Genomic DNA, 17,682 nt, shown 5'->3' on the forward strand with positions numbered 1-17,682 from the left:
ACATCTCCATCCACTTATCTACCCACTGACCTTGAGGTTCTTTCCATATCTTGGCTACTGTAACACTGCAATGGACATGGGAGTGCAGTATCTTTGAGATACTGATTTTATTTTATTTTATTTTATTTTTAGATATAGAATCAGTAGTGGAATTGCTGGACATTGGGTATCTCTGTTTTCAATTTTTTGAGGAACCTCTGTATTGTCTTCCAAGCAATTGCACCAATTTTAATTTCCTCCAATAGTATACAAGGGCTCCCTTTTTTCCACATCCTAGGAAACATTTATCTCTAATATATATATATATGTGCTGTCCTAATACATGTGAGGTGATATCTCATTGTGGTTTTGATTTGCATTTGCTTGATGATTAATGATGTTAAAGACTTTTTCATGTACCTGTTGGCCATTTGTACATCTCTTTGGAAGAATGCCTACCCAGGTCCTTTGCCTATTATTTAATTGTATTTTTTGGATTTTTTTTCTATTAAGTTGTATGAGTTTCTTATATATTTTGAATATTAACCCATTTTCAGTCTTCTCCTATTCATAGGTTGCCTTTTCATATTTGTGACACTGTGGTTTGTGAGAAATATATATTTAGTTATTCAAATGAACAAAATGTATTTGTCATACATACTTGATCTTAATCCACTGGTTCCTGGTTCTCAGTTCATAAACCCTTGCATTTCCTGTGACAATAATTATAAAAGTGTCACATGTTATGCTAATGAGGTGACTTTGGTAACACCCTACAGTACCTAAGGATGGAAACTGGTTACCAGGGGAACCAACTATAATGAGAAGGTTGGCACTTTCAGTACCCCCCCACAAATGTTCCCCACCTCTGGGGAGGGGAGAGGGACTGAAGGTTGAATCAATGTCCAATGATTGGTGAGTAAATCAATCATGCCTCTCTGATGAAGTCTCTATAAAGATCCAGAAAGATGGGGTTCAGAGATCTTCTAGGTTAATGAACGTTTAGAGATTGGGGTAGAATGGCTTAAGGGAAGAGAACCATAAAGCTCTGTGCGTCCTTTCCCATACTTTGCCCTGTGCATCTCTTCCATCTGGCTGTCTCTGAATTATATCCTTTTATAATAAATTTACCACTTAGTGAGTAAATAATTTTCCCAAGTTCTGGGATTTATTCTAGCAAATAGTAAATTAATTAGATTCAAGGAGGGGATCAGAGAAGAATCTCTGATTTATAGCCTCTCTTTCAGCAATGCAGGTGACAAAAGATTTTAAGGAGGGGTTTGTGAGGACAACCAGTCTATATAGCTGGTAAGTCAGAAGCACATGTAACAACAACCCAGGCTTGTAACTGGTCTCTGAAGGGGAGGGAGTGCATTCTTGTGGGACTGAGCCTTAACTTCTGGCATCTGATGCCTTAGTTAGATAGTGTCAGAAGTGATTTGAATTCTTGGACACTCTACTGATGTCAAAGAACTTTTTTTTTTTTTTTTTTGGTATGGGGAAGCCCATCTCCCCCTCCAAACACAGACACATGTTCAAATTGGATGGTTGCCTTTGAGAAGAAACTTTTCAGTTTGATGTAAAGATTCAATGAAATTCCTATCAAAATTCCAATGGTGTTTTTCACAAAAATAGAAAAAAGAATTTCAAAATTTATATGGAACCATGAAAGACCATAAGTAGCCAAAGCAATCTTGAAAAAGGACAAAGCTGGAGTCTTTATACTTCCTGATTTCAAGCTATATTATGGAGCTATAGTAACCAAAACAGTGTGGTACTGACATGAAAACAGACAGATCAGTGGAAAAGAATAAAAATACAGAAATAAACCTCTGCATATATGGTCAATTAATTTCTGATAAGGGAGCTAAGAACATACAATGGGGAAAGGATGACCTCATCAATAAATGTGGCTGAGAACTGAATATCCACACGAAAAAGAATGAAGTGGATCCCTATTGTATATCACTCACAAAAATTAACCTTAAATGGATTAAAGACTTAAATATGAGACTCGACTATTAAAAAAAAAAAATTAGAAGAAAACAGGGGAGAAACTCCTTAACATTGATCTTGGTGAGGATTTTTTTGGACATGACACCAAAAGCACAGGCAACAAAAGCAAAAATAAATTATGTATGTGGGACGTAAAAATCATGATGGTCAGTATTCTAACCCATTTTGTTTTGTTTTGTTTTGTTTTGTTTTTACAAAAGAGGTAGAAAATCTGAAGGTCCAAAGCCTTCAAAATTGAATACTCTGGACTTTTCCTCAGGAATGAAGGAATTTAGCTCTAAGGAGATTCGCGCATTTAGAAAAGTCCTTGAATCCAACTGAGTGTAATCAGATGAGAAACTGATTAAATCTGCCTGAAATTCCCCTCGAGATAAGGAAAATGCCACATTATTTCTCAATAATAAGGAAATGATACAAGAACTCAAAATGACTTGTTCTTATTAATGTTAGAATACAACTTAGAATACCAGGAAACTTTTTAAAAGCTGCAGCTCTATGGTTATTTTTCCCAAAATGTTATTTGACATATCTGCAGTGTTGAATTTAAGCACATTTGACAGGCTTGAATGTTTTGTTAGTTCGTAACATCATTTTCAAAAATTTGCTCATGACAGATTGGAAAGTGTAGAATATCTACTGTAATCTGGAAATAAGAGTTAACTCAGAATACAGATTTCAAAATGGACAGAATATTTCAAGAGACAATGTACATTGTATGGTGAAATCATTCCTTAACACCTCATTTAATGGGTTTCAGTTACTGCTTCATGTTTAATTCTCAGTGGTTGGTAAATGTCATTAGGCTTAAAAGACATGCTCACCATTAAATGATAAGAGAAGGCTGGAGGGTGGCAGGGAGGCACTCCTGGGTGGCTCTATTGGTTAGGCAACCTACTCTTGATTTCGGCTCAAGTCATGATCTCAAGGTCATGCGATTGACCTTGTGTTCCACGAGAGAGAGATTCTCTCTCCGGCCTGCTTTGGGTTCTGTGTCTTTTCTCTCCCCCTACCCATCCCCCTCTCATTTCTCTCTCTCTCAAGAATGAAGAAACATTATAAAAGAAAAAGATTCTCTCTCTCTCCTTCTCCTTCTCTTTATGCCTCATCCCTCTCACATGTGCATGCTCTCTTTCTCTCAATAAATAAATAAACAAATAAACAAATGAACAAGTAAGTGATGAGAGGGGGAAATGGCATTCTTGGGTACATCTAATCTACTTGTGTGATTAGTAGCATACGCTACTTGTATGCAATTGATATTCTCCATATTGCATTGTGGACACTCTTTAGTGGTATGGGAGAGATTTCAGGTGGTATTTGTACTCTCTTTTTTGTTGTTGTTGTTAAGTTTATTTATTTTGAGAGAGAGAGAAAGCATACAAGCAGGGGAGGACAGAGGAAGGAAGAGTGAGAGAACCCCAAGCAGTTCACTGCTAATGCCGGCCTGGAACCCACAAAACATGAGATCATGACTAGAGCCAAAACCAGGAGTTGGATGCTGAACTTACTGAGCCACCCAGCTTCCCCCTCCTCTTTTTTTTTTTTTTTCTATTAATACTTGCATTGGTGGCAGGGTGGGCAGGAATAACCAACATATCAAACACACTTACCAAATAAATATAAAGTTATCTTTTAAATTTATGTTATTCAAGTTTTAAAAAATTGAGTCACTGAAGAAAAGTATCATGTAAGTAGTGATATGGGTCATGTGCCAATATGGCAAAATTTACGGATGTCCAAATGATTGAAATTCAGGAAACATTGTATTGTGTAGTGGTTTCATTCAGCAAAAACACAAAGACAGATGACCAAATGAACTGATATACCTGAGATCCATTGAAATGTTGTGGTGACAATAGTCAAAGAGAGGTCTATGTAGTATTATATACTTTGATACATCAGGTGAGCGCTAGAAATATTAGCAGCCTCCAAACCAAATGCATATTCTACAGAGCTCTTTAGATGAGAACTGCATGGTTCTCAGGTCCAGTCCTCCTAGATTCAGACATCCTTGTCAGCCTATACACTGTTATATCTTGGTAATGCCATTTGGAGGGTAATGCCATATCTGCTCCATTCTGAGAAGATTTTCAAAGGGAAACAGACACAACACTCATTATAAATCATTATTTCAGAAATGTACATGTGAAAAACTGCCTTAGAATGGAGATAATACTGTAATATTGAATGAGTACTGTTAGGTTTTTAATCTGTCAGTACCTTAAATATTAGGGGTAGAAGTTAAATTAAAATGTTAAGTCTCAGTGGCCTGATGATACTGTGCATCTTTCTTTCTCTGTAATGGCAACCTTGATGTTCTCATCCACGAAGCTCTGAGTATTCTGATTAGTTGCCTACATTGTCAGATACCCCACTTAACACTTGTTTTCCTTGGGGACAAGGATGATATAGGCATTACAGGACAGTGGTTATACAGTGTTTAGGAGATACACAATAAGTGGGTTAGGATCTTCCGAGATAGATTCTTAGAATACACAGAATACTGAGCACAGAAGGAAGGAAAAGCTTGTGGGACAGTACTAACCTCTTATGTATATGTGACAGTGAAGGGAGGTCCAGTGAGCTAAGTAGTCTCAGTGGGATAGAGAGCCTTCTGGGGAATGGTAAAATACAGGCCGCATTATTTCAGTAAAGTTTAACAGACAACATTCAGACATTAAATTCTGTTATCATTATGATTTTCTTGTTGGAATAGCAACCAGAGGATATTTGATAGACTTTACTCGGAAGAGAACAGTGCTTCAAATAAATAATAGCAGTGGCTTACTTGTACTCTGTTCTTTCTTCCTTTTCCCCACATTAAAATTCTGAAGAGATAGAAAACAGACCTGCTCCCATAAACCCCTTCCTCCCACCCAAAGTGAGTAGTCTCACAAACCTTTTGAACTTCTAAAACTATGTGATTGGTTAATCTGCCTTAGAGTACCAGCAATGCACTCAATGTGGGACAGAGCTAAGAATGTGTCACTGTTCCTGGGCACTCAGAAGAAAACTGAAAAGCTTAAGGAGGTAACTATATTGAAAGCAGTTTATTAGCATTTTCCGTAAGAAGCCTGAGGATCCCTCAGAGGAGACAAAATCACAAATGCACCTTGAAGTGTGACCGGGAGATGGAGTTGAAGGCTTTGTTGTAGTAAGCAGCCAGAGCCCCTGGCGAGATGCCTTACTGCATTAATTTTCCAAATCCTTTGGGTGGGTCACAGTTGCACTCCAACATCCTGCCTGCAAATGCTAAATAAATACCAAGTTCACGTCAGCCTAGAGAACCAACGTACTAACTAATGTCATTGGAAGAATCAGAATGCTTAAAGAATTTTCAGTCGATAAATCACACGCAAAATAACTGAAGTTGGTACACCCAGAGGAATACATATTCTCCGTGCAAATGTCCAGAAGGATAGCCAGGGTGATCAAAGGGTCCTTCTCTTAGGAGTGATTCAAATCATTCTAGATTATGTCTGCTAGAATAGAACAGTTTGTTTTGCAGTTGTAGAAGTTGGGGCAGGGATTGGTCTTACCAATAATAAGATGTTAAGAAGGTATGATATGAGCTTCATTCCTTTCTTAAGAGTTGTGAAGACTTAACAAACACAGAGCCTTCAGTGTATGGAGATCGATAAAATTTGCATATGATTTTTAAAAAGAAATAAGGTTTAGAAAACACTGCGCAAGGGAACAGCCTTAGTACATGTAGCCACTTGTCCTGCAGTGATATACTCGATTCTTCAGTTTAAGCATTCCAGCACAACCTGGTGCAATGATGCCTTCTCCCCTCTGTTTAATTTTCAAGAGGCAGTTTGCATCTCTACAACCAAACCCAAAGCATGTCATTTCATTAAAAACGCTCAAAATAACAACTGCTAAGCCCTCAATTTCTCTCAACTTCACTTCTGGTGAGAAAGTTTAGTTTCAGTGTAAGACTTTGAGAAAATCACTTTTTTTTTTTTTTTTTTTTTGAAGGGGAGAGAGACAAAGAACTCATTTGCAAAGGGGTGTGTTCCTTATAAAGGTGGCCAGGGAATCTTACCCTGAATGACACAGACACCTCATTTCCCAAGGGAGGAAATAGTTTTATAAGTTTTGAGAGGTCTGTTGGCTTAGTTGGTTTACAGTTCTGGTCGCTGGCGCTGGTCTGTCTGCCCCTTAGCTTTGTAAGTTTCAGCAATTGACGCGGCAGGGCTGGGTGCTGGGGTTTTTTTTTTTTTCCTCTCTCACTTCCCTGCGATGTTTTGAACTGCCTTCCTACAGACGTCATACAGCCCTTGAGGAATAGTTTCTGCTTGGTGAGATTGAATGATAGTTCTCATTCACAAAGGCTTGGAGTCAGATTCTAAGCAGGGAACACAACGGAAATTACATTCACAGGTAAAGCACTGGGGCCCAACTGAAGTGCCGCGGAGGGCTCCGTTCTCTGGCTGACTTCTTGGCTCCCCGGAGAAGAGTGTTTTTCTGTGGTCGCCCTGAAATGGAACTTCCCTGACAGCTCTCTGGTGTTACAGTACCTCGCAGTCTGTTTCCCTTTCACTCTACCTGAGTACTTTGGGAGTGTTGGAAACCTTTAAACCTGTTATGAGAGATTTGCAGAAAAGACAAAGACAAGTGGCTCTTTCACTGTGTTGGTTTCCCTTGTGACCAGATGAAGAATAGATTCAAAATTCAGTTCCTCCCTTGGCAATGCAAAACATACAAGAAACTGTTCACTTCCGAACAGCCTGGTGCTGGAGGAAATTCAGCATGAAAGAGGACAGAGCTCCTGTGTCGTAGAAGCTTCCTTATGCTCTGGACTCAGGGCCTGAGCTGGACTCCGGGATATTTGGATTTCTTCAAGCAACCTCCCTTGGAAATGGAATGTATTTAAAATCATCTTTGTAGAAAGACAGCTGAAATGTATTAATCAGAATACCTGAAGACATTTTTCCCTTTTTTCTTTTGCTTTTTTCTTTCTTGTTTTGTTTTGTCTTGTTTTTGTTTTTTTGTTTTCCCCAAAATGAGCATTATTATGAAGCCAAGATCCCGGTCTACAAGTTCTTTAAGGACTACAGAGGCAGCTTGGTAATGTGCTTTTCTTTCTCTTGCGCTTCTCCCCTTCTTTTAAGATTGACGTAATAACTTGAGCCTTTAGTAATTGCTGAGGAAGTTCAAGAGTTAGGTGTGATGTTAAGGCTTTGTAAGAAAGCATGGTATTGGTAGCACTTTTATTGTCTAATTTATTCCCATTTTCGTCTGCTCTAAAAACAGGGTTGCCCACAGTTTTAACTCCATGTGGACTACAATGATTCATCTCGTGATGATTTTTAGAGAAGGAAGGACATTTATTGGAAGCTTAGATAAAAACTTGTTCTTTTTCAGTGTCTGATTTGGTCTTGTTGGCTCATATTTCTTGCCTGCTACAAGCAGGCTGGTAGTTGACAGTATGCCATTGTCTTTAGAAGATGCCTTGGCTTTTAGCACATAGATGTTTGAGAAATTAATCATGTTATATGTCTTTAATCATATGATTAACTTAAATTTAACTGTGTGGCTACATGTATATCAAGTTGCTTATCATTCCGTCATCTTTGTTTTGTTTCATTAAAATAATGTTCCCTGCTAATGTTTTTTTGGTACCTTTAGTGTTTTCACTCCAAGTTAAAGTATGAGTTCAAGATTATAAACATTATAAATTTAATCTAAAAGCAAATGTATAGGTAGAGATGCAGTAAAAGTGAATTGCTTGATATTCATTGCTTTCTTTATCTAACACAACAATAAAACAAGCATTTGACTTTTAAAAAGTATCTTAAGTTCAATTTATTGTAATATTTTATTCTATCATTTCCCCCAGTATTGATTTGATATGCTCATGAGCAAATAGCCCTTACTGGATTGTTTCCCAGTAAAGTGACTTCTGTGTCTAGAATAGCCATATACAGAATACTTTTCAGAAGCTATTTTCTTTATCTTAGTGCTGGATTATAAATAAGTAAGTTCAATTCTTTGAAATGGAAATATCTATATTTCCTCATATAGGGGAAATAAAAGCAATAATGGAGTGCAGGTGGTTGGGATAGGATAGAAGTGGACAAGCCAAATGTGTTATGAATTATCTGAGTGGTGAAACAAATGCAAATACTCATGTTATTTGCGTAAGGAATTCAGCCCATGTTTATGTGGTTGGGTTACCATTTGCTGTTACTGTACTAGTGTTTCATAGTGGGCTAGACTTAAGAACTGTCCCTTCAGTAGTATTTCTGTGATTTTTAAAAACTGCAGATGCAGATTTTGTCTCTTATGTCACTTGTGATTCCATATAAGAGAATATATGCAAAAAAAATTGTTTTAAGTAGTACATGCAGTAAGTTCCTCCTAAGTTTATTTATGGAAAATCTTGCATCTGCAAAATAATCTGTATGGTTCTTTTATGCCAAATAATGAATACTGGGAAACACTTAGAATCCTTTTATTAATTACCACAGCTAATAAAAATCTCTGACCAAGATAAATAATCAGAATTTATAAAATATATGAATTTTATTAATTTGTGATTTCTGTCCTGCCTATGTGAAAAACTCATCTGATACCTGAGCAAATAGTATTTAACCAATCTATTTCTCTTTTTTGCCTAAACTTCAAAGAGACCTATTTTTAAAATCAGGATTCAATGGGCAATAATTGGTTCGTTTCAGGTGTCTGGTGACATTGACATTCTTTAGTCCTCTGAGAGTGACAGTCTGTTTTTATCCACAACTATTTTATTTTATAATTCTAAGTTCTATAAGGTATTTTTAATACGTAAATAAAGTGACAATTCAAAATATACTTTAAAAAATACTGACTTGTGAGTGTGTATATAGTTCCATATAAGTATTTTGCATGGTGTTGGGGTCAGAATGTTTTTTATGTAAGAAATAAATGCCTCTTAATGCTAATGATTCCTAGACTTAACAGCGCACAAGGGATACCTCTCCAGTTACTAATCTTCCATCTGACTTATTAATAACATAACTGCTTGAGTGTATCACTGTTGTCTCTAAATCATTTGACCTGAGGTTGTAAGTGCTGTAGTTACGATTTTAACATTCCATTGTCCTTTTTTCATTCAAATACTATTCATACCTTTGTATTTATATACAGTGAAATCTATATAGATTATAGATTAGGTATATAGAAGAAATAAATGTTTACACACACACACATACACACATATATTTACCTAATTTTTAGAAATAGCAGCATTTTTTTCCCTGTGCCTCCGCACATACACGTCCCAGAGAGCTCTGTGGAACAATGTCTTCTCCTTCTCAGCTTTTCCGTTATAACTTCTCAGTCATACATTCCCCCCCACCCCGTACCTCCTTTCCTTTTCAGGTGCCAGAGACTACTTCATTCTCTTCACAGTTGACTTCCCATAAGAGAGACCCGATGATTTACCAGTAATCTCTCCTTCACATGGTTTCATTTCATTCTGGACATCAGAATACTTTGTTCTTGGAGACCCATCTTTTGGCTTGACCATCTTAAGTTTCCTTAGTAAATCTATTTTCTGTTCTATTGGTCCACTTTCTACAAAACTGTCCACTTCCCCTCAGATGCCTCCAAGCCAAATGCTACCTTTGGAAGTTTTCAAACTGCCTTCTACAAGAATCCAGTGCTTCAATTTACTTTTCCTTTACTTTGTCCTATGTGTATCTCTCAAACCAGTACTACAAAAAGCAGTCCGTATTAACACGGTGTTTATAGCCCGGGGAGATAGTCACAGTTTTGAACGGGGTTTCATGGCAAACTTGTAATGATAATATATACCTTTCCTTTTAATCCATATACTTAAAAGAAAAGCCTTACTTATAGTTAAAATTTTATCAATTTTGGAAAAGCAAAATAAAAATAATTTTGAAATCAATTCGTTTCCTTGTAGTCTAGATGTTAGAAATTTAAAATATTATAGAATAAGAATAAATACTAGGGTACTTTTATTTATTCACCTGAAATTTACTGAGTACTTAGTATGTATCAGGTTCTAACAGAATATGATTATATTATTTATCCTTAAGCATCCCTTTAAAAATATGCATGCATGAAGTCCAGAAAAACTTAATAGGTGTGTTTTCTTACACTCATAAATTTTCAATAAAATTAGCAAGCTCATTAATTGGGGCATTGTTTGCCTTTCTATTTTTTTTTTTTTCAGTAATGATAGTTTGCCTTTAATTTCTGTCAGCATTTATATATTGTAAAAACACTATAATATTATGGCATTTTGTCATTTATAAACCTATCCCAGAGATACTTTTCCGTAGTCTAATTAGGACTTATGTAATTCAATTTAAATAAAAAATTATTAGCCTTTCAGATAGAAATATAAAGAAATTTTTGGCTTATAAAACTGGATTTTGTTCTTTCTTGCTATTGGATGTTCATTATTTGGCATATGCTTGTTTTATTTAAGATTGTTCATTATGTATACTGGAGGAAAAAGATAGACTTCTATCTAAAATATAACTGGGGTTTTTTATGAAGTAAATTTGAAGCATTATTAAATATGTGAAAATTATACTTAGGATTATAGACATACAAAAAGTTTAGAAGGCTCTTTCAAAGCCTTTGATAGTGCTTGCTTACCTGGGAGGGTAAAAGTGGTGGGAAGGGAGGTAAGGGAATGTCATTGTACTTCATTTCACTATTGTATGAGTGTTTTCATCAAGCATTTTACCTTGAATTTAAAATACACTCATAATATAACTACTATGTGCATAAGCAAGCTAATATTTTTATGTGTAAATATCTACACATCTGGTAAACAACAGTTTTCTCAGTGTCCAAAATATGGAGACTAAGCGTTTCAATACCCAGCAGATTCGATTTTCTGAATAACGTCACTTCTCAGATCAATATATGATTGCATTTTTCTATCAACTCTCTTCTCCTAAGGTAAAAATTCAGGCTGGCTGAGAATTCTAATTTTGACCTCAAGAAAAGCATTGAAAAACATTGATTGAACTAAAACTACTAATTTTATAATTGAAAATAAAAAGATGTAATAACAATTAATATTTTGGACGGAAAATTCCTCATAACTCTCACTACCCCTATCCTCAACTGTTTTCATCTTTTTACTTAACTGGTGTATTTGAATCAGTGGTTGTAAATATCATTTCTGTGTTCTGCTTCATTTAACATAGTGGCATTTTTCTACTTTTCTGATCACAATACTTGTAGCTTTTAACAAAGTGTATTTTATGAATGAAAACTCTGTGGAGAATTTTATGTACAGTATCTTATTTCATTTTTGTAACCACATTGAAAGGGTTATCAATCCGCATTTCTGCAGGTGAGGTAATGAGACTAAAAGATGCAGTAACTTGGGCAGGGCCATTTAATTGCCAGGGAAGCTTGGAATCCGAACCCAAGAGTACTTCAGCATGTTGCCTTTTTGCTTTTTACTACAGTACTTTTTACTTCAGCATGTTGCCTCCCTCTACTGTCTATGTAATTATCATTTTAATGACTATAAAATTGGGCATCTTTTGAATATATCTAAATACAGTAAAATATTTGGTTGATACTGTAGAAATAAATTGGAAGTTATCTTTTTAAACATATGATATCTATGAAGTTGAGTGATGATGATGAGTGTTGAAAATGGCTGTTTGAGAGATTCCTGCAGTTATAGCCTTTAGGCTAGCATATTCTCTTTTGGTAGCAAATAAGGTCATGTGTTCCCGGTTATAGCGAAATAAAGAGCAGAAGTTCACTGCCTCCCAGTTTTGAAGAGATCATCTTTCTTTGTTCTCTGAAAGCTCTGTAAGACTTCAGCTTAGAAATAAATACTGTATCTCAGAGTTTGTATGAAATTTCATACTGTTTTTAAGTCAGCTCTGAAAAAGGTACAGAATCTTCTTTCCTACACCTTTAAATTTTTATTTATTTATTTTATTTTTATTTGAGAGAGAGAGAGAGAAATAGAGAGCATGAATGGAGGAGAGGGGCAGAGAGAGAGAGAGAGAGAGAGAGAACCTTAAGCAGGCTCCATGCCCAGCACAGAGCCCAACACAGGACTGGATGCCAGGACTCTGGGATCCTGGCCTGAGCTAAAATCTGTGAGATAACTGTGAGATCATGACCTGAGCTGAAGTCGGACATTTAACTAACTGAGCACCCAGGTGCCCCAAGATTTTATTTTTAAGTAAACTCTATATTCAACTTGGGGCTCAAACTCACAACCCTGAGATCAAGAGTTGCATCTTCTACTGACTGAGCTACCAGGTACCTCCAGGATTCTTTGAGTGTCATTTAAAACATAAGGGAAGCACAGAGTGGATCGCAGATAGGTATAATCTTTAATGTCCTAAATTATGAGGTTCCCTGAAAAAGCCCTTTGTCCTTTGTCCAGGCTACTTCTAACTTTCAGTATCCCGGGAAAAGCCACCTCATCCCTCTTTGGGTGCATTTATTCACTGTAAAATAAAGAGGCTGAGCTAGATCCATGAGTTTCAAATATGCTTCTCTCCATGGAACACTATTTATAAATGAAATGATAATATACACAAGTGAGTATATATGGAAGATTTAAAATTGTATGCATATTTGATATACAGAGGTGAAATTGTTAAAATATACATATGTATGAAGTATATAGGTAAAAAATATATAAACTTATATATAACAAAATCACCACTGAACTTGCTCCTTCCTCACCATCTCAAATCCAATTCCTGTCCTTGCAGTACTTGTAAAAAGAGCTTTAAGTTTCCAAGGAATAGTGTTTGAAAACCACTAACCTAATAAACTACTAAGATACTTTTTAGTTCTGTTTTCTGTAGTCTTTCCCTATCACTGGAGATTCATGTGTTTTTTCTGTATCCTTTTGTGAACTAGGATAAACTATTGGTAATAAAACTTCCTAGGAAGTTCAAATAAAAATAGTTCACATACTTCTGCCTTGAAAGACTTTAAAGTTATGGGATGATTCTCATTCCTGAAAAATCACAGAAGAGTTAGAATCCATTAGAATTTATTTAGCATCTTCTTATTTTCTACAAACTTATTTTAGACTTGTTTTGGGTGAGATAATCATCATTGATTAAATATATCCATAGCTGACATGTCATGAATTCAACATGATGGTTGGTAAAGAAATGATGAATTGGTACTGAATCCTTCAGAAGAAAGGTGTTTCTATATGGGTATTTCATAATGGAATTCTCAACCCACCTTTTCTGTCATGTCACTGGAGAATAAAGTTCAAGGCAGTGTTCCTGCCCAACCCCCACCCCCCCGCCATGCACACTCTCCTCAGGGACAGTGCACTCAGGCTCCACATTAATAGAACTGGCTGTGGTTGTGTGTGCAGCCCCACTGAGTCCTATCTGGAGCTCTACACTTTTCTTCCCTATTGATCTGGAACACATCATAGTTTTGTCCCCATCAAAAAAATTTGCCTTTTAACAGTTAAGGTGAAGTTTAGCTCACTTATTAGTCCCTTTGTGACTTATTCTAATCAGATAGTAAATTTTGCTAAATCAAAAGGAATGAGGACATGAATATAATCAGAGATATAGGAGTGGTTACTCATGCATCCATCCAACTGTCATTAGCGAGATAGAAAAATGGAGATTCTAATATGAAAAACTAAATTCTAAGATCAAGCTGAAGAGGAGCCTGGGTGGCTCAGTCAGTTGAGCGTCTGACTCTTGATTTTGGCTCAGGTCATGTCCCAGGGTCTGGTGATAGAGCCCCATGTCAGGCTCCACACTGAGCATGGATCCTGCTTAAGATTCTCTCTCTCTTTAACCCTCTCCCCTGCTTGCACTCCCTTTCTCTCTAAAAAAAAAAATAATAATAATAAATAATAAATTAGGATGAAGCTGAAAAGGAAGAATATTAATGAAGTCATTGAGGAGATTTTTCTTAGGGAAAGATACCTGAGAGCTATGTATAAATGTTCTGAATAATACTAATATTAAACATATAGAATTGTTAAAGCCTGGATAAAGATGTTATGAATGGGTCTTGCAGGCTATTAACTAGGTTGTGAAGAATGTAGTCACAATGAAAGCACAGTCTTTTTTTTGTTTTTGTTTTTGTTTTTTTATTTATTCCTAGGAGAGAGAGAGAGAGAGACAGCGTGAGCAGGGGAGGGTCAGAGAGAGAGGGAGTCACAGACTGAAACAGGCTCCAGGCTCTGAGCTGGCAGTCAGCACAGAGCCCGACACGGGGCCCAAACCCACGAACCGCGAGATCATGACCTAAGCGAAAGTCGGACGCTTAACTGACTAAGCCACCCAGGCGCCCCAGCACAGTCTTAATTAAAAGCCAACGTAGATTTTCTTAGGAGCCCTTACAGAGATTACCCAGCTTCTCAAGAGATAAATCTGAGGTTTAAGATTCATTAGAAAATGGATAGTGGAAGTAAGGTATATTCTAGTCAAAAGCATAAAATTTCTCCAGGGATCAGGGCCTACAGAAAGGACTGAGATACCATAGGGGCAAAAGACTGTGAGCTTGGGTAAGGTACTAGTAAGTATAACCATGTAAAGACAACTAAGAAGTGCTGCACCTATGACTCTCAAAATACCTTGCCTTGTGGTCAGGTTTAGCATAAAATAGGAAGTTCTTTAAAAGAATGGAAAATAGGAAGAAGCCAGAATCTATGGATACATTCTCTTAGTTCTCTTTCTCTTATCAGGGAAATTTAAACTATATGCATTTATTATTAACCCTCAGCCTTTTAAGGGAGTTGTCTCTCCCACGAACAATCTGGGGGATGGGTGAGGATGTGAATTGGGGAAGCTAAGCTAAACTGCTCTTCAGAATAACAGAAAAAAAATACGAAAAGATTGTAGGCAAGAACTGAGGAAGTGGGGCTAAAGAAGTTGGAGGGAAGATCAGAAAGGAGGCCAATATGGAAGAACTCCAGCCAGTTTTGAATCAGACATCCACCATGTAGCACCATGCCCCCTTTAATCATACTGCCACCTTCGGAGCAAATGCTGTCACTAATGGATTTGAATGTAGAAGACATTTTATCCCCTCTTCTCAGCCTTAAAAACTTCTTCCAGAGGACAAAGGGAGATAACTGCAAATCTCATTTTTCTACTACACATGAGGGAGAACAAGAAATTAGAAAATTGGAAACTGGGTATAGAATACATGCACATTGGGCTTGCAGCTTCCAAAGATTTCTTACCGAAAACAGTCCTTATTTTTTACAATCCTCACAATTAGGACGTTTTATTTGTATCTAATTCGAATTGCCCTTGCTTAAAATTTAACCCATTTCTTCCTAGTTATCTGTGGCTAGAGACATAGTGAATCAAAAGATGAGGAGATTCTTGTATAAGACATTGGAAAACTGCTAGTAAGTGACCTCATGGTCTTTTCTCATTTCATACCAAACAGTGTTCATTTTGAATTATAAAGTAGATGGCATCAGTGTGACCTGCTGAAAAAAATGTTTTATAAAATATAGTTTCAGTATGTAACTGTTTTCAGGCTTCACACAGAAGAGTGTTCCCATTGTACCTAATTCTCCTTCCTGTTTGAAATACATCCAAGATGAGCAATTCAACTCCTTTTAATTAATATGCATAAAATATTCATATCTATACGAAATCGAGAAAATACTAATTCCTAACATCCATGATGTCATGCCCCATTGCAGTGCGGCACAACATCTTCTTTATGTCAAGGAATTTATATGACTGACACTTTTTCAGTTAGGATAAATTACTGCAAAATGTGTCCACTTTTAACCAGTGGTATTCTAGAATGTGAATGAGCCATTGCTGTAATGCTTCCTCTGATGCTACAGCTTTGTCATGGGACAGCACGTAACTGACTGGTACTGGGATCACCAGCCCCTTAGGACAGCAGCTCCCAAGCCTGTAGGGATAGTCCAAATAGTAGCTCTTGTAACGATAACTACAATATATTGAGCCTCTACTGTTTGTCAGACATTGGCTTTGGTGCTTTACACGGTTCAGCTCATTTTGTCCTCAGAACGACCATATGAGGTAAAACTGAAATCACACAGCTTGTAAATCAGCGAGCTAAAGAAAAATATGATCTAATTCTAAATGCCAAATTTGTTATTGTTGCTGTTGTTGTTCTTGTTCTACTTGCTTTTCTCCGCTTTCTGAACTGCCTTGGTGATGCAAGGTTCTGCCTCATGGTATTCCAAAAATGAGTCATTAGGCTTTCTCCTTTTAACCTTGTGCATCTCAAGAATATCTGTGTATTTTGTCTGCCTTCTTTCTCAACATCTGCATACCATGAACCATGAACCATGGTTCAAGCCTTCAACCATGAACCATGCAGATGTATCAAGAAATAGCAAATGGACTTTGACACAGCTCCATTCTATGGAGATCTAGCTAGCTGCTGAGGCGTTCAGTTTATTGACTCTTTCCCTCCGTCAGACTATAAACTGCACTGCCTTCTTCCTCTCTGGCATTTGACCAGTCCGTAGAACCATAAATTCTTTGAAATGAAAGGGACCACAGAGAGTAACCTATAATCTAATTCTCCCCATCCCTAACCCCATTTTGGAAGCAGAAGCGCTTTGCTAGTCTTTAACATTTCTAGTCAAATAGGGTCAAGAAAAACTGTTAGAAACAATGTCAGTGCTTATGTGGCAAAAATTTTTGTTGGAAAATTATTTTTTAAAGAAACTCTAAAGTTGGGGCACCTGAGTGGCTCAGTTTGTTAAGTGTTTGGCTTCAGCTCAGCTCATAGTCTCATGGTCTATGAATTCAAGGCCCATTTTGGGCTCTGTGCTGACAGCTCAGAGCCTGGAGCCTGCTTCAGATTCTAGGTCTCCCTTTCTCTCCGCCCCTCCCCCACTCATGCTTTGTCTCTCTCTGTCTCCCAAAAATGAATAAACCTTATCTTTTTTTTTAAATAAAAAAACTCTCAAAACTGAAATTTGAAGTGAAATAGAGAATTAAAACTTTGTTTATTAGGCAAGTGTGTAAAAGCAGTGCNGCCCCTCCCCCACTCATGCTTTGTCTCTGTCTCCCAAAAATGAATAAACCTTATCTTTTTTTTTAAATAAAAAAACTCTCAAAACTGAAATTTGAAGTGAAATAGAGAATTAAAACTTTGTTTATTAGGCAAGTGTGTAAAAGCAGTGCTGTTATAATTTGTATGGCACCTTAATGTAATTCTAAACTTAGGTCTGTGAAGTTAACCAGTACTATGACAATTACATCATCACTTCTCTAACAACTGGATTGGAGGATTACACATAGAGAGGTACGGAGGTTGAATCCCCTGAAGAAAATTCAAAGCATGGTTTTCACCAGAGTCCTCCCCAGACAACTGAACCTGATCATTAATTTTTTTGGAAGTCACATAGTTAATTAAGTAGCTAAAATTGATGTCTTGAAATTGTAACATCAACCTTTTCTGCTTTCCTCATATATTATTTGAAGCAATAAAAATAGTGGTAATTACTATTTGCTGAATGCTTACTGGGTGCCGGACACTATGCTGTGCATCTGACAGGAATTATCACATTAGATTCCATCATAAGTCCTGTGAGGTACCCATTATTATCACTGCTCATTTTGTAGATGAGGAAACTGAGGCCTACTAAAGACACTCTGAGTTTCTTGCTTGGAAAATTAGTCCCAGTTGTTTCTCTGAGTCTTCTTGTTAAAACTGAGCCTAATGAATCAAACGCCTATG

At 36.8% G+C, this 17,682-nt stretch overlaps 1 protein-coding gene across 2 annotated transcripts in view; it reads left to right on the top strand.

Moving 5' to 3' along the window:
* LOC144221090 (3',5'-cyclic-AMP phosphodiesterase 4D) overlaps positions 1-17,682 on the top strand; it is a 354,077-nt gene that overhangs the window by 63,732 nt on the left and 272,663 nt on the right. Inside the window, exon 1 of one of the 2 annotated variants that reach the window (XM_077751450.1) lies at positions 6,339-7,068. The exons of the other annotated variant lie outside the window; for it this stretch is intronic. Coding sequence (XP_077607576.1) covers positions 7,004-7,068 — 65 coding nt within the window. The 5' untranslated portion in view covers positions 6,339-7,003. Of the gene's footprint in view, positions 1-6,338; positions 7,069-17,682 lie in introns of those variants that run through there. 2 annotated transcript variants of the gene reach the window in all.

The sequence above is a fragment of the Crocuta crocuta genome, unplaced genomic scaffold (assembly GCF_008692635.1).
Source record: "Crocuta crocuta isolate KB4526 unplaced genomic scaffold, BGI_CrCroc_1.0 scaffold91-1, whole genome shotgun sequence".
Taxonomy (NCBI): Eukaryota; Metazoa; Chordata; class Mammalia; order Carnivora; family Hyaenidae; genus Crocuta; species Crocuta crocuta.